General features: G+C 38.1%; 1 protein-coding gene and 2 long non-coding RNA genes across 5 annotated transcripts in view; 1 reads left to right on the top strand and 2 right to left on the bottom strand.

Moving 5' to 3' along the window:
• Positions 1 to 18,257: 18,257 nt before the first annotated feature.
• LOC111609478 lies at positions 18,258 to 18,998 on the bottom strand. Its single transcript, XR_002753148.1, has 2 exons — positions 18,932 to 18,998; positions 18,258 to 18,788 (listed from the first exon to the last, which is right to left on the bottom strand). It is a non-coding gene; the product is annotated as an uncharacterized LOC111609478 (long non-coding RNA).
• LOC102226274 (netrin receptor UNC5C-like) overlaps positions 18,785 to 26,754 on the top strand; it is a 155,263-nt gene continuing 147,293 nt past the window's right edge. For all 3 annotated transcript variants that reach the window (XM_023338084.1, XM_023338082.1, XM_023338081.1), the window contains exon 1: positions 18,785 to 19,195. In XM_023338084.1, the coding sequence (XP_023193852.1) occupies positions 19,078 to 19,195 (118 nt within the window). In that variant the 5' untranslated portion in view covers positions 18,785 to 19,077. The remainder of the gene's footprint in view (positions 19,196 to 26,754) is intronic.
• Positions 24,725 to 25,325, bottom strand: LOC111609477. The gene is made up of 3 exons (XR_002753147.1): positions 25,176 to 25,325; positions 24,980 to 25,092; positions 24,725 to 24,907 (listed from the first exon to the last, which is right to left on the bottom strand). It is a non-coding gene; the product is annotated as an uncharacterized LOC111609477 (long non-coding RNA).

The following is a 26,754-nucleotide window of genomic DNA, read 5'->3' as shown; positions in this document are numbered from 1 at the left end:
CACTTTTGTAATGGTTCAGGGTTATAATTTTCTGCCACACATATGGACTGACTGAACTTATATAGTGCTTTTCCAGTTATTTTGACCACTCAAAGCACTTTACACTAGAGTCACATTCACCCAGTCGCACTCACAAACACACACACATTTATACACTGATACGCAGATCGGTAGGCAATTTGGGGTTAAGTGCCTTGCCCAGAGGCACATCGACATGTGGCAGGAGGAACCTACAATCTTCCGATCGCAAGAGCCACAGTCGCCCATATCTTGCATTTAGCCCAAAAAGTTATGGTTTTGGCCTTATCTGACTAAATGACTTTGTTGGGGAAACTTCAACTAAAAATTATTATGGTTCTTTTAACATCAACCTTTATTTCTTTTATGTCGGCACTCAGATTTGTGCAGTGTATACATTACAGTTGTCCCTTTGTACCAAATTCTCTAACCTGAGCTGTGCAACAGTTTTTCCAGAGTTTCTAGGGACCCTTTGGTTGCTCCTCTGATTAATGCTCTCCTCAATTTAGATGAACAACCATGTTTTAGTAGGTTTGTGAATGTGGCATATTGCTTCCATTTTTGAATGATGGATTGAACTGTACTTTTTTGAAAAGTACAGACGTTGAGATTTAGTATTTTCCCCAAACTCTGATTTAAACACCCCCACAATGTCACCCCTAACTCGTTTGCTCTTTCTTGGTTTATTCAATAATGTTTTCTGACAATCCTCAGAGGTCTTCACAGAACAGCTGAATTCATTCTGAAGTGATTTAGAAAAGTATTTTACTAATAGTAGGTAACTTCAGAAGATATATTTGTTATTATAATTAAGAGTACAAGAGCGAAGAGGCTGAATGCAATGCAAGCCACACAGTAGTTTTATTTGTAAATTCAAATAAGATGCATTAAAAATACATGACAAAATAGGAAAAAGAGTAAGATTTCTTCAAACTAGGAGTTATAAGTAAACCACAATTTCCTCTTTGTTATTGCTGCAGGATTTCAGTGATAATTGGTCATGTTGCTTTCTGAATCAAATTTATTTCACCACAATCATTTCCATTGTCTTTCTATTTAAAGGTTATATTTCTGTGTTCACTTTGAACCTTTTTAATTGAGGTTCAACCAAAGAGCAAGGACACCCTTCAGGAGTTGAATAGTAGAGGACCCCCTGCTGTAACCTGCCGTAACCTGGAGCCAAAACAGGGCAGGGGGTCCTGGGATATCAGTTGGCCCCTGCCCTGAAGGGACCAAACCAATCCCCCTCTCTCTCTGGTCTGTAAGCCTGGAGTGAAACCCGACTGGAAGCCCCGGCGATTCCTGCCACAGCTCATCACAGCAGGGGTGTGCTAAAAGGCTCTCTGGGCTCCAATCTGGTGCAGAGGAGCAACAAAATTGGAATGAGGGCCCTCTTTTGTTTTTTCATCAGGACCCCTACATTTCCATCTCCCAAGGCCTTTAGAGGCTACTGCATTGTCATGTGCATAACTTGTTTCTTTTGTTTTCATTTGACTGCTTTGCATTGTTTCAGTATTATAAACCTATCTTTACAAAGTGCCATTTATAACCAGCATTTTTTCTTAAGATTTCATCTAAAATGTTTTGTTCAATTTTTTTTTCTAGACAAGATTCATGAAAAGATGCAATTTCCCATTTTCTTTCTATCCCAGTGATTAAGTACATCGTTTGATCATTGCAGAGCATTACATTTTCAATAAAACATTTGTTTGGATAACGTCTTTTATGCGCAAGGTGCCAAATATAAAAAAAATATCTCTGATTAATGAATGCTTAATTCCAAATGACTGGAAGAGCAGAAACGGCTTACGCAGCACGCCAAAGAAACCTGATTGAGTCTCATCTCTTCATCGGAAGCAGATGTTTATTTACAAATTGCAATCATGATTGTACGTATCCGGAGTTCGTGCTCAAGCAGAATAATTTATTGCACAGTGGCTGTATGTGATTATGTTTGCTGTCCCAGTGAATGTGTGACCAGGGTGCTTTTTTTGTTTCCGTTTTTTCTGCATAGTTTGCATATTACTTCCCTGCGGCAACAACCTATTAATGAGACAAGCAGGTCATTCCCAGAAAACAGTGCTTACCATGCGAGTGTGAATGAACAGACCCGTGGATTCTGTCCTCTTTTGTCCTCCGTGTGCTGATACAGACACTCATCAAAAGCACTTACACAACTGTTTTTGAACTTTACACTTCCTTTAACTCCCTCGTGCTCTCTAGAGAACCTTGAGTCAGTTAGCTGCTCTTCCATTGATTTAACCTTGTGTTGCCAGTTTTCCTCCCTGTCTACTTTGCAACATTAAGGAGCAACCTCTTCCTGTAGTGAGCAACTGTAGGATGTAAAAAAAAAAACCCTGCCTTTTCATCCACCCCGTACTCATTTTGTTTACACGTCCCATTTGCTGGTACAGATCAGATGGCAGAAATAGTAATGCGACCTGCACTGAGTAATGGCACAAGATTGGGGTTTGACACACTGACCCCCCACCCATCAGTGTCATTTGCCACCAGCAACCCCTGCGGATGCTCTTTGGGAAATGTCTGTCCTGCTTATTGGAATTTCTTTGATGTGTTTCAGGTTACAGAATAATGCAATCTGTGCTTTCCACCAGACCCAAGCAGACCGTATCGGGTTCAGCTTAGCGTCACAGGAGAAGAGATTATATACTAATTATGAAGGAAAACAATTCACAATTTTCAAAATGTTTTTACATTTTTTTACCAATAAAAAAGCCCTCGGAATTCCACTATGCATATATCTTAATATCTGTATGCTTCCCCCGAAACTCCACTGTGTAGGGCCATGTAAATATTTTAGAGTATGTCTGTACCATCTTTCCACATCTAGAGAGTTTTTGTCCATTCTTCTCAGCAAAATTGCTCAAACTTCATCAGACTGGATGGAGAGTATCGGTATAAATCAAATTCCAAATTCTCAGTAAGATTTAGGTGTGGACTTTGACTGGACCACTATAACATATAAATATGTTTCCATCTAAACTGTTATGTTGTATGTCTGGCTGTGTTTTTGAACTTCTTGTTCTGCTAGAACTGAAACCCCACACACCAATCTCAAATGCTTTGCAGTCTTTCACAGATTTTACTCTTGTGTTTTACTCCAACCGTCTTTCAATAAATTCTGACCAGCTTCCTTGTCCATGTTGAAGAAAAGCATTCCCTAATTGTGATGATACTACCAGGTTTCACAAAGAAGATCGTGTACTTTTGGTGATTTCTCTACTAATTTTTTCTCATACATACATCATTTTGAATGAAAGCCAAAATTTTAGATTGTGGTCTTGCATGGCCAAATCAGTTTGACTTGTGCACATAACTTGCGGCAAGCTGCAAAGGGGACTTTTCTAATTTTCCTATGAAGAGATTCGGTGGTAAGACATGGGAACATCAAAGTATGTAACTTCCCAAAGAATGGTTTAAAGTTTGATTTTTGCACATATTTATTAATCTTTCTCAATGCACTGTTTAAATTTTGATTTAAATTATAATTATGATTATTAAGATAGCCTTTGGTCGAATTCTTTTCCTTTGACAAACAGGTCTTTTCTGCTGTCAGGAAGTTGGACATTAATGCTTAGATGGAGTGCTTTAGCCTTTTGTAACCGTGAAACAGGACTATTTCTCACGTGTTATCACCACTCAGGAATGTGAAAGGGTGTAAGGGATTCCTGTGAGAGCCTTCATTAGATGTCATACACTGTGTTTACAGTAGCTTTCCTAGTCCGTCTGCATTACCACAACCTGGTGCTGCTCCCTCCCCCTCGAGCGTCCATAAATCATCGTTAACAGAGAGAGTTGACATCCTGCTCATACATCAACAGGCAGCCCTTTACCCATCCACAATTCAAATCCTTGATGTACAAACGGCCCCGACCGTGTCGTGCCGGTTCAAAACATAGCTGAAACTAACACTCTAACAAAGAACAACAGGCCTCTCTTTCAGGCGAGCGAGATGAAAGGCTTTTAGAGTAAGTCGAGAGCTCTTATGCCTCAGAACATTATACCACTCTTCTTTTTTTATTCAAGGTTTTTTTTGTATAATCCTGTAAAAGGGGAAATAATTCAGACATAAAACTGTTGATTTAAAAAAGAAACTACAAAAATAATTCATAACCAAAACATTTTTATACATTCACAACAGCAAACGTCAATGAAAGGCTGTAATTTGTTGTGAAAATCCAACACAATGTAGTGCATACTTTTTTTACCAAGCTGCAATCTGAAAACTTTAAATTAGCCCCAGATGCTCGGATACAGCAAAATAAAACCAAGTTCAACCAATGTGAATTAGATGAATGAATGAATGAATGAATGAATGAATGAATGAATGAATGAATGAATGAATGAATGAAGCCCCCTAAGCAGCACAAACAGTCCGTCAATGTGTGCAATTTTTAAAAATAAAAATATAAGTGTTTTTAGGAGATTTTTTGGAGAAAGTTTAATGCAGAGTTATTTTATAAAACAAGTTCTCTAACTTTGACTATTTCAGAAATCACTGTTCAGTCCATCAGCTGAAAATGGAAACAGCATGGCACAAATGCATCCATTTAAAAAAAAAAAAGCTGTTTGGCGTTAGCTGCAAGATATTTATGAGACACAGAATGTAATTTAGACACACAACAACCTCCATGCAAAATGCTATAAATAACTGCATGTCATCTAGAATGCATCACCCTCACCAATGGTATGGTGGCAGCAGCATCATGCTGTAGTGCAATTTTTCTTCAGAAAAGAAAAGGAAGCTGGCCAAAATTAATAGGAAGTTGGAGCTAAAAGTCATATTTAAAAAAAACATGACATAGCCAGAGATACATCAAAGTATTATATTTCAAACATATTCAAGTGTTACAATGGACTAGTCAAAGACCAGAACAAATTTTAATTCAAACTGTGTGAGAACAGTGAATAATTATTTTAACAAATATTCTCCATCTATTCTGACTTAGCTGGAGCTGTTTCACTGAGAAGGCTGGACAAATATTACTGCTGACTGAGACACAATGTTAAAAGCTGTAACTGCTGTGAAAAGTGGTTCTAACTGGTGACTCATGGAGGCTGAAAAAAACAAAGAAATTATTACCCTGGGTTAGTTTTTGCATAAAATCCCATTAAAATACATTGAAGTTTGTGGCTGTAGCATGACAAAACTGTGAGGCAGTTCAAATGGTGTGAATGCTTTCGCCACACAAAGCACAATAAAAACTTTCATTGAATATCTTATAATTTAACATCAGAATCAGAATTTATGTTTTTATTGGAAGATGTCCTGTAATCTTTCAAGCCGTGAAACAATTCAAGTATATTTTTGTACCATGTCAAGATCAGACAGAACAAATTAGATTTATTTTCTGATGGCTTTATGCACTTTCAGGTTATTAAAGACGTGAAATATAAACTTTGAGTATCAAAGCTGCTTTTCGTCTCTTTCCCAATGACATCCAGACACTGCTTGGCAGCCATCTGCCAGTCGGGATGTGTTGCCAAGGCTCCAGTTGTTGTCTAACTGCCACTTCACATAAAGCAAACAGCCTTCATTACTGCTTATTCCACTCCAGAAATAGTGGCACACAGAAGATGATATATAGCAACAGTTATAAAGTAGTATGGGCATTAAAGGTGTGCGGCTTAAATTTGGTATAAAACTGTACAAAACCTATTTTCCTAAATGTAATTTGATGCCACAGTAACATGACTGTTTCGCTATTGTTCCCGATTGGCCATCATGGCAAAATAGACAAAGGAGTCTCCTCATTGATCACTTACAAGCTGCTTTTAAACCATCAATACATTTTAAAGCACCACTTAAGATGAGTAACATATGTCTCCCTGCTGTCTCTCTAAGTGCAATTGCTGTAACGAGCTGAGGGCCAGCAGAGGCTGTAATAGCTTAAAGGAGACGTGCAATATTCTGATGAAAATTCAAGACAACAAAAGTTATAATAAGAAATAAAAATCCAAAAGCTGATTAAACGTTAAACATTTACTTTTAGCACTGAATAACATTCAAACACTCTATGCTGTTGGATCTTTACATTTCTGTATATATTTGAGTGACACCTGTTGACTCTTATCGGATACACATTTTTAACATTTTAGCCCAGGTTTGGGTAAATATGATCAGAGAACAATCATCTGAACTACAATAGGAGCTGTGAGATAGACTTGTGACTTATATAAAGGGTCACAGGTCACCCCACCTCTTGTCTTCCAAGTTTGCTTGTGCCTATCTTGGAAATAGGCACCAACCACGTTGCAATCCTTTGATAAAGCAGTTGTAAACAATGGATGGAAAGCTAGCTATAGCAATATAGCTAAAAACCTAGGTCTCAGCTCAATGGTTTCCTGTAGATAGATTTTAAACTCAGATTTAACAAGTAGTTATGCAGATGTTAACACTGATTAAGACACAGGACAAGTTGCATTAGCTGTATGAAAAGCTGCCTGTTCAGCTACTGTTGCGTGTCAATTACTTTAGCATTATAGTGCACATGAATTAATTTCTGATGTTTATGAGTCACCACAAAACATTTTTCATCTGTTCAATCAAGAAAAACTAGAAGTCATAATTCAATCTAGCAAACAATACTTGTCTTTAATGCTTTATAAATATTGTGCTGCTGTCTTAGACATAGTTATTAATTCACTCAATTAAAAAAGAAAGAAATCTTAATGATGATTTACATTTAAAATTAAAAATTCTACACAGATTTTTGGGAACTTGAAATTTCAAAGAAAACAGAGAAGAACCCACATCTACTTTTTGCTTTGAGTCTTCCATGTTTGCCAGTTAAAGACGCTGACACTTATCCCTCATTACTTGCCAAGACCTTACCACAGAAGGAACGTCTCTCTCCTAAAAAGGGGTTAGGCTAATGAGAAAACAAAGAAATTTTCATCCTCCAGTTCACTGCAGCAGCTTCAACCAGCAGACAGAGTCTCACCTCCTCCTCTCTCTGTCCTTGACACACTTAGCCAAGGTGGACGTGCTGACCCTATCTGCCGCTGCTGTACAGATCCCATAGGGGGCCACAACACCCCGCAGCCCTCCAACATCTATCTCCAATAGTCCCATGAGCTTCTGTGTGGCCCCCCCTCCAAATGCCTTCGGCTGTTCCTTTGACAATTTCTCTCAAGAAGTGATTAATGCCTGTTTACTTCAGAGAGGCCAAACCATTTCCCAGCATGAATGGGGGAAGTTGGGTTCCTAATGAGAAGGAAAAGAATTAGAAGGGGAAAAAAAGAGTTAAAAAGGGGGATGAAATGATGAAATTCAACAACAGTGAAATCCTATAGCAGTATGTCCTCTGAGCTAAGGTTAGCAAGACATAATCACAGGCTTTTATGTAGTTTCTATAGAAGAACCTCTGAAGGTCTGAGTCACAGCATGAAGGAACGAGCACAGGCACTTTTCTTCAAGGATGTACCGAGTTGTTATTAAACAGTGATTCACAGACATCCTGCAACTGCCTCGTGGATATCGAAGCACTGCTCTCCTGTTTTGAAATGCCACCAGCACAAGCTGCAATTTAATGTCTTTTTTGAAAAAAAAAAATAGCAGGCAGAAACCTTGTAATGTCCTTAGATGTACCATTTAGGCTAAAAAAAAAGCATGGATAATTCCAACAATGGAGGAAGAGGAATAAACCAAGCTGAACCTTTGACAGGCATGTTCTGATGAGATACAAGATGATTGGAGCGAATTTAGTGGAGGTACAATTTTATGCGCTTATTTTTGAATATGATCTAGTTTGTCTTGCATCACTATGCCTAGTAGCAATCCAAGGGTACATGTACACATTTCGGATCTGCTTGGTTGATCTCCAAAGGTTTGGGTAGATATTAAACAGAGTGAACGCAGACTCTTTGATCTGACCTGAGCAGTGGTGAAGATATAAGATGTGTTGAAGGGTGTGTTTCTGGTCTGTGCCACAGCGAAACTTTAAACTTCCTCCAGGCAGAGACTTCAAATGAGAAGTCTGTACTATCAGTGAATGGTGAAAGGGGTCAAGGCCTGGCTTGCATCAGCAATCACTCAAGAACAACTGTGGTGGTCTATGGATCTTCTGCAGAGGGAAGGAGAATATTACCAGTACTGTTGGGAGAAAATACAAGAATTGTTGCCAAATCTTCAAGCGTCACCAAGGGCTGTGCAAATAATTTTAATTTTGGGTCTAAATGATACAAAAAAAAGTAGATGTAAAAAGTATTTTAAAAATTTCTTTTTTATATTTTGTTTTTCAAATACTATACTTATTTTATAGTTTCCTGATAAAATTGCACTTCTGCTGCTTTCAGAGAGTTGCTAGTTCAACAACTTACCATATATTTACCAATTTTTTAGACTCCTCTAGTGACTTCAATTTTAAAAATAATTAAAAATAATTGTAATAATAAAATCTAGCTCAGAATATTCTATGTACATCCCTGTGGCAACTCACATACAGATCTTTATGTTTTTGCTAATGGTGGCAAAATTAATAAATTATGAAATTGAATATACGTATTCAATTGTGAAAAAAATCCCACATTATGAAACTGTTTTTAACAAACTCACACTTGCCAGAAATATTGGAACTGAAGCATTCTTAGACTTCTTACCTATTCTTATTTAGTTGATCGATGTCCATAAAATGTAAACAAGTATTTCATAACTTCCTGTTACCCATTTGCCTGTGTCTCCAAAATGGGAAAAAATACAAAAACAAAGTATTATTAATATAATAATGTTTGTTCCTATATGCCATTATTTTAAGCCTCTTTGCACATCTTAACCAGAAATGCCAATAAATGCTTGCCCTAACCTTCGTGGGAAGTTAAGAACTCACAGTGATACCAGACTAATTATAATTTCTCACAGAAATTAATTACATTTGCATAAGTATGGTCATCGGCCATTGTAGGAGGAGGCAGGAGAGGCGGGGGAGCAAGATTTCAGAGATGAACAAGCCAAGTAAGGGAGTGACTTAGTGTACATAGAGAGAGCAGGGTAAATTAATGTTGGTTTTGCTATAAATGTCCTAATAAGGCAGAAGAAGCTGTGTAAATAGTCTCCATAAACTAATCTGAACCTCCATGATGCGAATATCTCTTTTAAAGTAACAGCAGACGTGGTTAATTTCTCATCTTAGCTTCACTGGATTACATAATTTAAGTGGAAAGGAGCCTCTGTGGTGATTGTGTAAGTGTCATGTTGAGCCACACTCCTGGTGGCAGCAGTGTCTTCAGTTTGTGGTGCTTTATGGGATGACTCACAGGCTGATGGACGGGCGAATCGATATTTTGACTTTGGCCACTGGATTTTCTCTTACAGGAGGAGCGACGGTAATGGAGGAGGACTGTAAATAAGTGGAGGGTTCCTGACAAATGAATCCATTAACATTTGCCTGTGTCGCCTGGCGAGCAGATTTGCTGTTTTATGGAGCAGGAAAAAAGAGCTTGTAAATCTGAGGGCGCTGTGAGGGTGAGGCGCTGAGAGCAGGCTGGGGAACACGTCTTCCATGATGCAGCACTTTATCTCCCTCCCAAATGGCATCTTTATCTGCCTAAATTAAGTTTTGATTCCTTGCCACATGCGGAGCTGCAAATCACTTTTAATACTGATATCAAGAGCAGCAGTAAAGTGTGCCCAAAGCGATGGAAAGCAGCTTTATTGTGTGGCACATAACTTGCTTCGCCACCATTCACTGTCTCTCTCTCTCTATCTGGCTCACAGTTGTAAAAAAAAATCTCAAACTCTTGCTTTGTCTGCAAATCATATTATACCATTTGTCATAATTTAAATTCCCTTCTATCCTGCAGCTCATGCATGCACAGCTCCATGGTATCTTTTGCTATACCTGTTACTCTGTGAATGAGGAAGAAGCTCATCCCCAAAGGTGACTTAATTTATAGCTATGATTAATTTCCAATTCCATTTTCATCTGGCGATGTTTATCTTTAAAATTAGCAAGACGCTCGGGTATATTTGTGTCTAGCAGTGGGCGGGGGAGATAAGTTGGTGTTAGAGATTCGGTTCCATGGCAGTACATCCTCGCTGAATAATCATTAATCTGCTGGTGTATCACTCTATTTGTCCAATGTCAATCTGTCTGTGTCTCTGTCTAATTGATCCACAGGCTGATGCTAGAGAGGGAGGTTGGGTGAGAATGTTCAGCAGGAGTGGGAGATCTCTGATATGCTTAGTCCTAGAAACCATTCCCCTCACCACCTGATATGGGAATATGTAATGAGATGAAGTAACAGCCAATTTATTTGTCTGAGATATTTTGAAAAAATAGAATGTAACATAATGTGTTTCTGTAGGTGTGATTATATCATAGATGAGGGAAAAGATAACCTTCCTTCAGATGTTGGAGATCAAGCAGCATGACGCAGCTCTTTGGTCAGCAATTCATTGCCCCCATCCTGAGTCCAGAGTACCCAGGGTAAAAAACTGCTGTACTAGGCAAGATGTACTTTTTGTCTCCACAATTTCTGCTACAGGTCTCAGTTTCTGCCCAGTGTTGAACCACAGATCCAGAATATTTTTCCGCTTTAAATTTATTTAGAAACTTAGACGTTTTTGATCATAAAACAAATTATATTATCAGATAAATATAATCAGGCTAAGAATAAATTGCAGATTTCAAATTATAATTTTATTTATCAAGGGACGCCAACCAAACTAGACGGGCCATTTCATTTATACACAATTCTGCTCAATGGTTATTTCCCTTCACTGGTATATGTAGGATTTTCTCTTATTGAGGAGTTGTGAACAACAGCATTGATTTTCTGCGTCGTTTTAGAATTGTAATCTGTAGTTTTTCAGTAGCATTTATTCTGTGTTGGCTTCGATTTCAGCTATTAAATTAACATTAACAGCCTTCTCGTTCATAGAAATGATGCATTACACCTGTCACACCCAAATGTTAGTGATTGGGTAAAATTTTAAACTTCAACAGAATCCACACCTCCAGCAAGCAATCGTTTCTCAATAGCCAAAGGGTCTACACCCTCTGTATAGTATAGAACAAAGGGGGCTAGTTTTTACCAGGCCTTATAATTCCCCTCTTTTGCCAAATTATGAATTACACACAATTTTTGGAAAGGTGTGTTTAATTTCACCAGCCACACCCAGATGTGATGTCTACTAGACCCAAAAAATCATAACAGCGTCTGTCTGTCTGGAACTGGAAAGAAAGCCATTTCGAAAGCTTTGTGAGTTCAATGAAGCACTGTGTGAGTCATTACAAGAAAATAACATGGAACAGAGGTGAAGCTGCCAGACAGCCAAAAATAATTTAAGAGTGCATTAACAACTCATCCATGATGTCTAAACAGCATCTTACGTAGTTGTAGAACCTGAAGAACTTGACATGCCAGATGAAACCATGAAGAGTGCTCTCTACCAGAAATTAGCAAAAAATTGACTTAAATTCATAATCTTTAAAATCTAAACCAAAACTGCAGTAAGAAGCAGACAATAAGGAATAGCTTTTCCACATTTTCAGAGAACCTTTCATATACCTTGAGATGGTTTCACATCAAGCATAAGACTATTAAAGGCATATAGCCTTAAATGTCTCATGTCTTTTGTTTCAAACTTGTACGGGTAAACTGCAACATTAAGCATTGACAAACTGTGAAACAATAGAAAGGTAACATGAAAATACAGTAAAGCAGAAAAACAGAATGTTATTTATTCCATCAGTTCCTGCATATTTATTTTATCGCCCACTGTGTGCTGAAAACCCGCTTGAAAAGATAGCTGCACAGGGAAGCTCAAAACGTTTAATCTGATCATGATGCTCAAAATGTGCATTTTTATTAAATGAATAGTGTCGTTGTCGTAAAAATTATTACCCCCTAAAATATCCAGCATATCACAGAAATCTAGCTGTGTTATTAGAGAGCACCTATGTGGCTGTGAAAGCTTTGGTTTAAAGCTGAATTACACTTCAATTCACGTCATATAAATATTCAGTATCTGCATTTTATACACTGAATATTCCAGTTTTCCCATGAGACACACTTCATATCACGAAACTTTGGCTTTATTCTTTTGCACCGATAACCATGATTGCTTCTATGGTCTCCAAAAGTGGAGGACTTCTTTTCTGTTTACTTTATCATATTATTATGATTTTCCACAAACTTCTCGTTGATCAAAACTACCACAAAAGTTTCATCAGACCGTGTACATGGAATTGCACCTTAATTTGAACACCAAGAGGATGAACTTACAGACGAAATAACAGCCGAAACAAACCTCTTTAAGATCAGTCACCTGAAAAAGACAACAAATCTTTGCTAATGGAATCAAAAATAGGAGAAAAAATGTTAAAGCAGAAATGGCAGCTCATTCTTACCAGTTGAAACCTCTTGACAGAATATCTAACCATGACGCTAGTTTGAAACACAGTCATTACAGAATAAAATTATTCAAATAGATGCATAACAATGACATCACCTTTTCACAGTATCTCATCACTTCCATTTATCACAGTCTCTCTTGTTAATGGGGTTTTGACTCGGTTGTCCAGGAAAGTAACTCCACCCAAAGGCATAAGAACAACATAGAAAACAAAATACATTAACAAAAATAGAACTTCCCAATCAATTGCAATCATATATATATATATACCATCTTTTAAGTTAACTTGGCTAACTAGTGTCCATTTCCACTTGTTCAATGTGCCCCTCAAGTGACTCACTACAAAAACATAAAAGGTAAGAATGACAAAACTAGTGTTCAGGTGAATAGGTGGCAAAGGAATGAGAGCTCACTGTTACAGCTTTGAGCAGAAGGACATTTCAGAAAGCATGTATTGGTTAACCTTGAATTTGATAGGCTGCATTGGCAGAGAGCTACTCCACTTTCCCCTCCAGTCAGCAAACAGTGAAATGAGGCTATGTGAACCATAACTGAAAATGGATGACTGTGAGGGAAAGAATACATTTTAATCTGAAAAACTCTGGTTTGTATTTGAATATGCATATCTCTATGATGAACTATGTGCTTTATGACTAGCATAATACATAGAGCTACAGCATGGCATTTCATATGCATGCATTGCATTTGTCTTTAAGGAAACTAGTCTAACACATCAATTTTCCTCTTATTGCTCGCATACTACTATAAAACTATCTTTTGAACTGATTAAAATGTGCTGCAGAATAAAAGCAGTAAGATGAGCTATGCTGAATCAACAGGAAGAGCACATTCTCAGAACTTTGTACAATGGTAAAACTCCCTGTTTGTTGATCTATATTTACTGCATCACTTGAAGGATTATAGGAAAGGCATTTTTATTCCAGAACAACATATACCTATTAGTCAGACGTTTCTTCTGGCAGACTCTCTGGTGTAAATTAGTTCTGAATCTGGGTCTCTCGGTGGTTAGGTGTACCGCAATCCTGTACCCACCTGGCTACTTCTATACACTGGGAGCTGCTGTCATTGTTTGACCTCCTTCTGGATGTCTGAACTCCTTGCAGAAGTATGCATACAGCTGTTCTGTGAAGATCTCAGAAGTTTGGCCAATCAATATGATTTAAATAAGTACCTTTATGGAGACTATTAAACAGCTAAGACTCATTACATAAAATGTTTTGGTGATGTTTAATGAAGAGTTTAACCTTTGATCATATCATACAGGATTGTTCAATCCATCATCTGAATATTGACAGAATTGACAGAGCTGCAAACATATCAAACTTGATAATGAAAAAGGAGCACTAATCTGAGAAGCGGCAAAGAAATCCGTTGTAACTTTGGAGGACATGGAGAGATGCACAACTCCATTTGTAGCACACATCATAAATTCACTGCATCAATTGAAGGATCATAAATTCACTACTCTGCTTTGGTCTCTCACGTTAAATCCCAATGAAACTTGTTGACGTCTGTGGTTGTAATTTGACAAAATGTAGAAAGTTCCAGCAGCATGAACACTTCTGCAAGATGTATCTATGATGTTGATGAATACATTCTTAACATAAAGCAAACAATTATTTTTCATTATATTTGACAACAACCTACTGAAAAGACTACATGGCATGATGAGGCCAGGAAAGCAAAACTCTTCCAAAAGACTCTAAGAAATATATTAACAGTCTTTAGCCTTCACTAAATGCAATAACCTTGTGTGTGGTATGCAGGACCCTTTGACACCCTCTAATCAGATTTCTGAATCTTCCTTTGATTAACAAATTCTGTAGCAAAAACTCCATTAAATACTGTTTAGAGCCTCACAGTGAAGCCGTTAAAAAAATCGTTTGTGGAGTAAATCTCATCCTCACCTGGAGGCTTGTTTGGAAGGCAGTATATGAAGAACACTGAGATTTTTAGCTAAACACATTTACGTCTACTATGAACTTTGTTTTTTTTTTTTTATCTGTCCATTGACTGTACATTTCTGTAACTGAAATTTTCAAAACACTCCAAAAAGGTTTCCCACGTTGTCATGATGGGGTATTTGTGTGTAGAATTTTGAGGAAAGAAAACAATTTAATACAATTTGGAATAAGGCTGTCACATAGCAAAAGGTGTAAAAAGTGAAGCGCTGTGAATACTTTCCAGCAGCAAGCAGTGATTTATTAATTTCACTTTGTATTGTTTGTAGACAAACCCTAAGCTAAGAATTGTAAGTGATGGAGATCCCCTCTCCCCCTACCAGGATACATGAATCCCATTTATCATACAAGGAGACTCTGATCAGCCCTGGATGGTCTGAGAGCTGTGGAAGCTACCATCTGGTAGAACAAATTATGATTAGGTTGGATCTCACCATAACCTGGAGGGAGGAGAGGAACTGAGACACCGGTTTCCAATATTGATTAATACCACCCATACTGACTTATATTCTGTCAGGGTATTTCATTTTGTTTTTAGCTTTTATGAAAAAGACAAGCTCTGCACTTTAGATCCATTTGTCATTTCTATATACTAGTTATTTGTCCAAACTGTTCATTCAATAAATAGTTGATGCTCCAGCTCTATCTTTTTGTATCACTTTTTTTTTTTCTCCGAAGAGTTTTTGCGGCGCTAGTGGCTCGTATTTTTTCGACAGTAGGCAGGGTGAGGAGAGGGGGAAGACATGCGGCAAAGGTCGTCAGGGCCGGGAGTCGAACCCACAACGTCCGCGACGAGGACTAAGGCCTCCAAACGTGGGGCGTGCTAACCCCCTGCGCCACCACAGCACGCCTCCTTTTTGTATCATTTGCCACATTCTGCTCCAGCAGAAAAATCCTAGAATTGATCCAGTGATAGCCCAAGTTTTTATCATTTAAAGTTGGCAAGCTGGGATAGGTGGTACACAGGGGATGGATGATTACTGGAATGGTTAACAGGTGAGTTATTGAGCAGAGTGAATGTCAGCTGTGAGGGGAGTACAACTAAAAGACTGAGGAAAATTGGAATAATGTGTTGAATATACATGGGCAAAGAAGCCAAGTTAAGACTAATAACCTAAACTAAACAAGTATTTTGGTTTTAAAACTACAATAGATAAGGCAGCAGCACTGCACGAGGAAACTGTGTAATCCAAGACCCAACCATCACCACGATCATCTTTTGATCTCAAACTTTGTCTTCTTTAATTAAGATATACATAAAAAGGCTATGCTGAAAGAAAACAATTCCCACAATTTATTATTATTTATTGGTTTTGTCATGTACAGTGTTCCACAGTTGGGTCACTTTTTTGTTTTGTGATTGTCAAGATTGTCAAGAATGACTATAGTCAACATTCTTTGACTATTGATATTCTGATGTGTGATAATCTCTAGTTTCTCTCTTTTTTTAAATAGCCCTATATGGGACAGTTTGGGCTAGAATATGTAAAAAAGATTAACTATGTTGACTTATGATGTAGAAATTATAATATGAGTTGATATTTTTAGTATATCTATCAGTGTTGATTTAATACTGTATATAATAAACATTTGTATGCTTTGCTTTGAAAAGTGCCCTTTAGATTAAATATATTTTGTGCTGCAAAGATTAGCTTTAGAACAGCAGCTAGTGACCCTTTCTGTTTTATTCTACCTTTCTAATGTTGTTTTGTGCAGTCTATAGTTGATCCAGAAGCACTTTTGGCACCCATTGTCATATGACCAGTTGTTATACCTTGAAACCTTTTATGCACTTAACTGCAAATGTACTGCTTGTTTGAAAGCAGACATGTGCCACTTCTCAAGAGATGTCATCATAACAAAAATAATTCTTATGATTCACTTCTGATTAATTTATTGCTATGGCTTATTTTGATTTTTGTAAACAAGCATTAACAATATCCATTAACATCTTTGTATAATAGGAAGGTCTGAATCAAGAATAAATAATTTCCTGCATATGCTATCCAAAATTGAAATGCCAGAAAGATGTCAGCAGCCTGCTGACATCACCATGCATTAGAGACTGTGATAGGGGAAGGGAGAGGAATCCTAAAATTAGATTCATATTTTAAAAGTTTCATATCGGTGCAGATATGGTGCTGGAGTTCATGTTTCACATTAATCACGAAGTGTCGGGGACATTACTCAGACCTCTGTCATGCATATGTAATAACCCATCAGCCTTCCATCGGAAAGCTGAGACAAATTTCTCCCCGAAAAGAAAAAGCCCTATTTCAAGCAGTTTTTCTTTTCTCTGAATTTCTGTGTGGATGTATGTCTGTTAGGCCGAGTTCCTTACATATCTAATGACATGCTATTAGTACTTTTAAATAACAATTTGATTTGTTTACAACAAGGGACAGTGCAAGGTCCCATCTGACATGCAGTGTTCAAACAGAATTTGTGATGATTTATTTTTCCAATGAAAGGTGGCATCAGAAGCATCTGTTTGCAATACATTGGAAATATAAACCAGATTTTATATAGAGTAATGCACTGGATAAGATGTATTTTCATTTTTTCTACTTTATGTTTCAGCTGCACTACAATGACGAGACCATACCTTAGTGGCCCTACTGTACTGGTACCTTTGTCCATAAATCAGTATGCAGGAGTTTATGGGACATTTTTGTCTTCTCACCCTGTAGCTGCTCAAGGCAGAAGTCCTTGTCTGGAACAGATTCACAAGATTATTTTTTTTACAAAGGCTTGAGGACATTATGTGATTAAAGGAACATCACCAGGCTGGTTTTAGTCACATTTATCTGGCAGATTCCATTTTATTTTGTTCAATTAATTACAATTTCTCAAGGTCCCAAATGTTTTGTTCACCTGGAACATAGTTTGTCCATAATCGTAGTTGAATTTGTCATTCATAAAACTTACACTAAATATATAGTTTATGGTAAAGGGACCTGGATTCAATTCAAAATATATGTGTGTGTAACACAAATACAACAGTTGTGTAATTTAAACATTTATTTAGCTAATTAAAATAAATTGAAAAAGTTTGCAAAAAAAAAACTGTTCACAGCATGTTAATAGAAAGTTGAGCAAAAGGAAAAAGTGTATTTGAAAAAGATGCATAAGCAACGTGGATAATCACAGCTTTGAAAGGGCTGCTCTGGGGAATGCACAAGAACCACTTCACAGTTGGGGTGCTGTGGTGGCGAAGGGGCAAAGCATGACCCACGTATTGAGGCCTTAGTCCTTGAGGCAGTGGTCGCAGGTTTGATTCCCAGCCTGGCTACATTTGCCAGGATGGCATGTCTTTCCCCTCTCTGATTACCCCGTTTCCTGTCAAACTACTTTCAAATAAAGGCCACCAGAGCCAAGAAAACCTTTTAAAAAAACACTTCGCAGGCGTCTAGAGGGACAGGTCGATTATGAAGGAAGTGGAGGCACAGAATCCAAGTTTGAAGTCCAGGATGAACTTTTCATATTTGAGGAACCATGTCATCTATGGGTGTTGGTTTACCATTTTATGAACTCCAAAGTCAGCGCAGCCATCTACCAGAAAATTACAGAGCATTTTGTGCTTCTCTCTGCTGACAAGTCTTACAGAGATGCTCATTTAGTTTTCCAGCAGGAGTTCAGACCTGCTCATAAAATAACCATCATAGCACTGTGACTTATTGGCCAGCAAACTCTTCTGACCTAAACCCTCCTAATGAATTTTTGACTAGAGGAAAATAGGAAAAAAAACCAGACTCAACACTGCAGATGAGCTGAAGGGTGTTAATAAAGCTACCTGGGCTTGTTAACACCTCAGCACAGTGACAGGGTGACTAATTCAATGTTATTTCACACTAATATAGTAAGTCATGCAAACGGAGTCCAGACAAAATATTTTATACATGTGTGACTAAGTAGGTGCATGTGAGGTTACATTTTTACATTATAAGTCTTTTAATAACTGGTATTCTGTAATATTCAAAATTTATGAGAAATTTTTTTTAAGCAGATAGCAGATCATTTGAAGCAGAGACAACTCCGTCTCATATTCGTTGAGACAGAGTTATAGGGAAGACCACATTTTCTTCTTATGTCACACTTTTGATTGACTGTTTCTTCTAAATCCCGAACTTGTATTCGCCATGCATTTAATAAACAGCTTCCATTCCTCGCTGCTGTCCGGGCCAGGTTTTGATACAGCGCCGCCACTCGCCGGAGCACTTGGATTGGCTGAAGGAGCAAGGTAGTCCGCAGAGACGGCTCCTTCCCCGGGTTCAGTCCCGCCAGTGGAACGCACACGCTGAAAAGGTTCGGCTGAGCGAGACTCTCCGCGTGTTGGACTTCGATTTGGCGAGGGAGCATGAATTCACCTTCAAGGTATCGATCCACACATCAGAGCAAATCTGGTGAACCTTTGAGAGGAAAATCAAACGGAGTCAGGTTTTAACGCAACATCCTCTCCTCTGACGGAGGACGATGCGCCCACATCTTATTCTATAAACTATCACATGTTTGTGAGGAAAAAGCAAACAAACAATCAGTGCGCTGGAGATACCTTCTGCGGAGCCACGCTGTGCGCTCTTGGTTGTGGAGGTTGATACCTGGACGGGAACGCGGCGCACAGAGGGAGGATAAAGCGTGTTGGAGATACATTTACTCAGAGACTCGGACTTGCCTCAGAGCGCAGTTTGACTCCTCATCATGGGCTGCGGCGCACAGACTGACAGAGGAAGGGGAAGAGTGACGAGATTCCCCCCGGAGATGCCGTCCGTATCCTGGCTTCTGCTCCTTCTCCTGCTGGATGTAGGATTTGCTCAAGGTAAACTTTAATGCTTAGTGCGGACTTTACGACTGGTCAAAGTTTCACGCACGCTTTTAGCTCCGGAGTGGTTGTAGTGGTCGGGGAAAAAAAACACCCCTAAAGTTTAAGTAGCAATATTTTAAGTCGTGTACGAAACTTTTGGGACAGAGTTATAAAGTCAGTCTCTAATCTGCCTGGCAGATGAATGTCTACAAAGTCATTTAGGGTCAATATATATAGAATGTGTAATTTATGTTTCCTCGATCCGAACTGAATTAATACGTGTTATGCTGGTGGATCGGCCAAAGATTTGAATGGGCTGATTTTCCTTAGAGTTGCTTTTGGTGAGTAAGAAAGTAATAATAATAATAATAATAATAATAATAATAATAATATATATATATATATATATATATTTTTTTAGAAATAATAAATTAATATTTTTTAATTTATAAAAAATAAAAACACCGTTTTCCTTTTATATAAAGCAATAGACCAAGCTACTTTGAGATAGTTATAAAATAAAATAGACAAAGTTTAGTATACTTTGCTGCATGCATTGTGTTGACTTGTAATTCAGTAATTTTCTGTTTGACTTAAAAGGACTCCCTCTTTAAATTAAAATACTGTTTATATCTTTCCTCGTTTTTTATTATTGCCCGAAAAAAAAAAGAAAAAAAATTTGAATAAGTAGTATCAGTATGAGGCATGTAAAGCCTGGTGGATCGGAGATACGAACCAACTTTAACTCAATCAGCTCTTATCAGTGGTATGTAGGTCAAAAGTAGAAACATCTGATAAATCTTCAACTATCTTTTTTACTTTCAGCAAACAAATGTGGGGCTTTATACATACGCTTTAAGCAAAAACATATAAATAATTACACATTTTTCACTTAAATTTATATGTTTATGGATGCGACTCATTATTTTAAAATTGCAACCATAATTACATCAAGCATCTTTTAAAACTCAATTGTTTCCACCTCTTTTGGTAGAAAACATTTTTTTTGTCTACCACACTTTCCATTGATGTTTTAGGCAAGCAGTAGTAGCTGTCAGTTACAGAACAAAGCTAAAGCTAAAACACTTGAAGGTATTTACTTAATCCTCTTGTGGATGAAATTACCTGTCAAAGGGCTGTGAGAAGAGAGCATCTGTTTGACGCTTAATTGTTCATTATGTGTCTGTGCATGTTTAAGTACCGGCCTTGAATAAAGCCAGGTGGTCTCTCAACTATATATGGGTATTTTACCGTATTAAATGTCTGCGGTCTTTGAGAGCCATATGAGGTTATACTGGCGGCTCAAGCACTTATCGTGTGGCAAGGATTAGGGTCTGTGAGCAACCTTATCTAGCTCCTCCAAATTGTCATCTCACTCCTACATTGTTAATGAGCAAAATGGGGTTGAAAAAAAGGGCAAAGAAGAACAAAATACAGGCCAGAAGCAGCTTCTGAAGGGCACGACGAGATGACATAATACCCTTTCCAAAACCCCGGAGAGCTCTGTGTCATTGACTGGATGGGAATACGAACAAGGTTCCTCTCTGTCCATTAAGAAGTCGATAGAGCAGGAGAACATTGTATGAGCTTAATTAATGGGTTTAGCTATTTTAGGGCCCTGATGAGCTGTACACATTTCCAAATCGCTTGAGAGATGCTTCTTCAGTGTGAAACTACTGGTGATTAAAGTGGCTCGCTTACAGACGCTTACTTGCAACACAGTTCTGTTCCTGAATGGCTTGTTTGCGGGTTATCAGAACACATCTTTTGCTTCTGTGTACTTGTATTTGTTTCTTTTTTAATTTTCTTTGAGGGATCTAACTCAATCCAATAATCAGAGTGCTCTTTACTTGATTGAAGCCTCTCCAAAAGAGACAGGTTGAGACAGATTTCAGTGAGGGCCTTGTGACAGTAGCTTGGTTAAGAACTCCTATTGGGCAAACAAATCTGTCTTCGAGTTACATGGAGTATCTGATGGGTTTTAAGTAGGTTTTTTAACTCACATAAAATCACAGTTCTGAAAACCGTGTTTCATTAGACAAAGAAAAACTTATCTGAAGTGTTTTCATACTTGATTTCTTTTTATTTTCATGCCTGACCTTAAGGTTGACATTTATGTAGTTCGTCTCTGCGTTAGCCACTGGATACAGAGGTGCTGAGGGCCATCCTGGGGATTAGTTCAGTTTTTCCATACGGCTGCTCTTGTACCTTCCTGCTTCTCTCACACCCTGCTCCTCTGCTTCCTGAAGATGTGTCCTCTGAGGATTCTTTATAGAGGGGAAAGTTAAAGGATATTTGATACATATATGGATTATAAACCATCATGAGTCAGTGTGCTGTGAGGCTTTGCTATTTACCGCAGATGACAATCCTGTTCCGAACAATCCGGGTGCTGCATGGAGTGAACGGGAATGGTATTTTCATTATTATTATTATTCTAACAGGCTTCCCCGGGGCCTGACAAACTAGCTCCCTTTGGTCTACTAACATTACAATCATCTGGGTCATTTTTTAAGCTGAGCGTATGCACAATAAGCACATTGTGTGTAAGGAGCAGGAGTTATAAATTTTCCCCTGTGAGCTGACCGAAATGACAGCTTTAAATTCAATAAATTAAACGTAACTGAAGAATTTAATGTAACTGATGTAAATAGAGATTAGGTTTGCAGTGCGCGCACATTATAGAAGAGAGCTGAGGAAAGATTGTCTGCACAGTTTGGCTTCAACGGGGCAGAGCTACATGCTGGTTGCTAGCTAAGCCACAGATGGAGCGTGGTAGCAAGCGATAATTACTGTGAAAAGTGGCTGCTGAGCTTGCTTCCCTGCACCACTTGATGTCATGTACTATTGTTATGAAAGCAAAAAATATAGACGTGTGCTATTTTAGGGCCGGGAACAGTTCTTCGCTCCTCCTGTGGGTGAGGATACCTTGTGGTTGGCTGGTGGAGGCGGGATACTGTGGCTGCCATGTTTACAGTTGGCCCTACTGCGAGGTTCACTGTTGTACTGTTATGTGTTCAAAATTCAGTTTTGTTCCTTTTAATGTTCATAAAAGTTATTTTTCTTTTTCACTTGTATCATGGCAACATTTTTTCCCAGCTCCCCTTATTTTGCTTATTTTCACTTTCACAGTTCAGTTTTGAATTAAATACTAAATTGTGGCTTTAAATACTTTTTGAACACATCCTAATATAGCCGACTAGACTGCGTCACCCTCAAAACCAACAATGCTTGGGGAAAAACACGTCAGAATTAGCATTAACGAGAAAACATGAACTATCTGCATCACTTTGAATATTTGTGCTCCTTTCCTTTAGTTTCCTGCAGTTTAATCGTTGCATTTAAAGTATTTATGTGTTTTACTGACATCTTACTAATACTGAAGATAACTAATATTGACTCTTCCTCTTTCCATAAACGCTTCCTTTTACAAAGCACCATCCATTTACACTAAGCTCCTCCTCTGAGCTGCAGTCCCAAGCCGAACTTCCACCTCACCTCTCTCCCGCACCTTCCCCACTCAGTTCCTCTAGACTAGCAGCGGCAGGAGCAATTTGAAAACACCTGATGGAACTGTGGGTCTGCTGAGCTCATCATCCATAATACTTCTCACTGCAAACAACCCAAAGAATAGTTGTCAACAGATTAATGAGAAGCATTTCTGTGAGGGCACACTGAAGGTGAAGTGTGGGAAAGGGCTACTTAAAGAGACAAATGTCCAATTTTAAGGCGTCAAATTACAAAATTAAATTAATTTTAAGTCATGCTTGATATATATGTCATTGTTATAAGTACAGGTAACTTAGTTACTTGATTGTGCTATAAAATGACACTGCTGTGTGTCTGGATTATACATAACACCACCGAATCAAATCAACATTCAATTTCTTTTTTCAGAACATATTTAATGATATTTCACAATGTACAGCATTTGAAAAACTATAAAATTCTTCCTGGTGGAACAATCTAGTAACCACGTTAAAATATGGAAAAAAAGACTTCTCCATCCAGTCCAGTAAGTCAAACAACTTCTTTTTAAATGTTGCTCTTCCATGTTTCTGCCACATTTTTATTTGCTTCTCTCATGAGGTGATGCCTTAAAGCCAGCAAAACCTGACTAGTGAAGGGTATAATAGAAAATCAGAAAACTCTTGTTCCTTCCAGAGCAGTACTTGAAAAACAAAATAGGTGAGATGAAGGAGATTGTAAGGACGCAGGTAAAGGACAGAAAGGTGAGCAATGAAGAGAAGGGGGAGCTGTTGGCAGAGGCAGGGAGAGGTAAGGGTGAAAGCAGTTGGACAGAAGAGGAGAGGAGAGTGTCATTAATCACCCTGTGTGACACTCTCAACTACAGGGGAGCTTCACAGTGCAACATTCACTTCTATTAGCAGTCCATTAGCAGAGCTCGGCACAAGTAGCAGCGCTTGACAGGTAGGCCTGTGCCAGAATGGCTGACCTGTGTGCCTTGACAACGCATATTGCTTCTGGACTATGTGAAGGGGTGCGTGGGTGTGTGTGTGTGTGTGTGTTTGCGTCAGGTGTGGAAAGTCAAAGTGCACCACAGGGCAGAAATTACCTTGACATATTGTGGCAAGTTTTGCCTTTTCGTCTATGGAAAGGAAATGAAAATAATTGTTTAAAAGGTCCCACTTTCAATTACACTACTGAGTGAGATGGGAGATAATGATCCTACACTGTAAAAAAAAACGGCCTCATTTTACGGTAAAAAACTGGCAGCTGAGTTGCCAGAAGTTTACCGTCTTTATACGGTAAAAGTCTGGCAACCAAAACTGCCAGTTTTTTACCGTATTTCTAAAATACGGTAAAATTCTGGCAACCAAAGCTGCCAGTTTTTTACCGTATTTCTAAAATACGGTAAAATTCTGGCAACCACAGCTGCCAGTTTTTTACCGTATTTGCTAAATGCAGGATTTTACCGTATTTTTGAAATACGGTAAAATTCTGGCAACCACAGCTGCCAGTTTTTTACCGTATTTGCTAAATGCAGGATTTTACCGTATTTTTAAAATACGGTAAAATTCTGGCAACCACAGCTGCCAGTTTGTCACCGTATTTTGTAAATGCAGGATTTTACCGTATTTTTAATATACGGTAAAATACCGTACTTCCTAAAATATTTTAAAAAAAATAAAATGTGGTTTTGCCGTAGTAAATACGGTCATGCTGACTGAGGCATAATATCTACATGAGTGAAAAACACATCCAGACTGTATGATATATTGACATTTTATTGTAAACCCTCCCCCCCAAAAAAAACTTATGGTAAATTACTGGTCTCTGTTCCTACCAGAATTTTACCATACAAATTATAGTACAACAACCAAGGAAGTGTAACTTGTCAAGCATTTCTATACAGAAAGTTATAAAGAAAATAATTTCTAATTAAACAAAAATACAGATTACGAGTAATCCACTTAAAGAAACAATTTCTATTTAAAAAGTCAAGTTAAAAAAAGAACTGATTCTATTTTATGTCCAGTTTCCTCACGGTATTACTGAGATCTGGAAAACAAAAACAAAACAAACAGTATGTGTCCACATAAGAGATAACATATTGTAGAAGACAAAATGGTGATAAAAGGATTCTTGTTCTGGGTTGAGAGTCACAAGTCGCTGAGATCAGACGTTGCTCAGGATGGTTGTAGTCTTCCCAGTCACAGGTTGAAATTGAGACTCGCATGTTGTCAATCGGGTGTTTCCTCTCTGCTGGAAAACAAAAAGAAAAAGTTAGAAAGATGCACTACATGAACATCTTATTCGCTTAAATGTTTGTTTCACCTTTGTTGACTTGCATATGGACACAGGTACTTCAACCAGGTGGTGTGATCATTTCTGACTGAAAATTCAGTAGTTAAACCTTTGTTTGTTGTCAACAGGTGTGATCCTCTGGTCTGCAACCAGACAAAATACACAAACAAAAAACAAATAAAAACAAATATAACTGTTTTAGGCAATTTATGAAATAGATACTCACCATTTATCTGAGTCTCATGAAGGCCAATAGGTTGTCTTCAACCATTTATGTAAGTTACATTTCCTGCAAGCTAGCAGAAACAAAGCTGTAAATGTGAACACTTTTCATACAGGCAAACAAATTGATACAGCTGAGACAATTTATGCTAGGTTAGTTTTTCTCAGTCACTTTTGGTGCATTTCTCGAGTCATTGTTGGCATTTACAAAACAGTAAGCGCATTTCTCAAAACAATTTGTAGAAACAGGAAAAATAGCATTTGTTTGCTTTCAAAATCCTTAGTTCAGCTCTTAAAATCCTGTCTGTTAACATATCAGTGACTCAAAATAATAAGTTATAGTCTCTCTATGTACAGATAAGACAGTCAAATCGATTAGTCATGAGAAGAGACTACAAAAGGATCATTTACGCCAGTGTTTCTCAACCCTGGTCCTCAACGCCCCCCTGCTCTGCATGTTTTAGATGTGCCTCTACTCCAGAACAGCTGATTCAAATGATTGGATGACAATCAAGTACTGCAGAAGCTTGTTAATCATCCAGAGATACAATTCAGGTGTGTGGCAGAAGGGAAATACCTAAACCTGCAGGACAGGGTGACGCTGAAGACCAGGATTGAGAAACACTGATTTACGCTTTTGCTATAATTTATTCATGGACCATGCCATGGTGATTCAGAAAGAAAAAGACAGAAATGCAGAGAACAAAAAAAGTAGAAAAGGAGCCACAGGACAATCTCCTCAAGGAAAACTGTACAGTGCTGTAGAAATTACATTACATTTTAATTTCCATAGTCACTTTGTTCCTTAACTCCACTGAGGAATCTTTTTTCCTCAGTGGGGTTAAGGAATGAACAGTAGGGTGGGAGGACCTCCATCAGCATCATGTTGTGGGTCTCAGCCATGTCCTGATGTTGGACTGATGGAAACTGGCAGATGTCCTCAGCCTCTTCTGACTCTTCTTCTGCTTTCCTCCCAACTATTTCCTCCTCAGCCTCACTCCTCTTCTTCTCTCTGGCTGTTCACTCTGCCCAGATACTTGTTCATCAGTTCTCAGACATGTAACATTGTGTTGTGTTCTGACTATATAGAGCATAATGTTGCCAACTGATGGTTCACAAGATGCACCTCCAATCTGTTTCAGAAAACTGGTTGATCGTTGGTTGAGCTAATGGTTCATACACTGACCTGTTAGAGAAACTCAGGACTCACTTGGGAGCAATTTACCAATTCAGGACAGATTTAGAAAATAATAGAATATAAATTAATTAATATATGATTCACATTATGACAACTTTAAGACTTATGCATGTTAAGACTTACACAATGAACTGATGCTATTTTGGAAGTTGAGAATTCAACACAGACACGTTGTTGTCCTGTTGTCCTCATTTTCTGTATACACCCTTTATCCTCCGGGTCAAAATGACCCGTCTTCAATAAACCCCCAATATAAGCAGCTTAATTGAATTTTAAACACCAAATTCTATCTTGTATATTGTCACTCACCACAAAATGTGTGAATACTTGACTTTTCCCTCTCCACTTGAATTTCTATAGCTTAAGAAAAAAAATGTGCAAAATG

Source organism: Xiphophorus maculatus, chromosome 8, assembly GCF_002775205.1.
Source record: "Xiphophorus maculatus strain JP 163 A chromosome 8, X_maculatus-5.0-male, whole genome shotgun sequence".
Taxonomy (NCBI): Eukaryota; Metazoa; Chordata; class Actinopteri; order Cyprinodontiformes; family Poeciliidae; genus Xiphophorus; species Xiphophorus maculatus.
The sequence above is the reverse complement of the archived record's forward strand: the minus strand, read 5'-3'. Positions and strand labels throughout refer to the sequence as shown.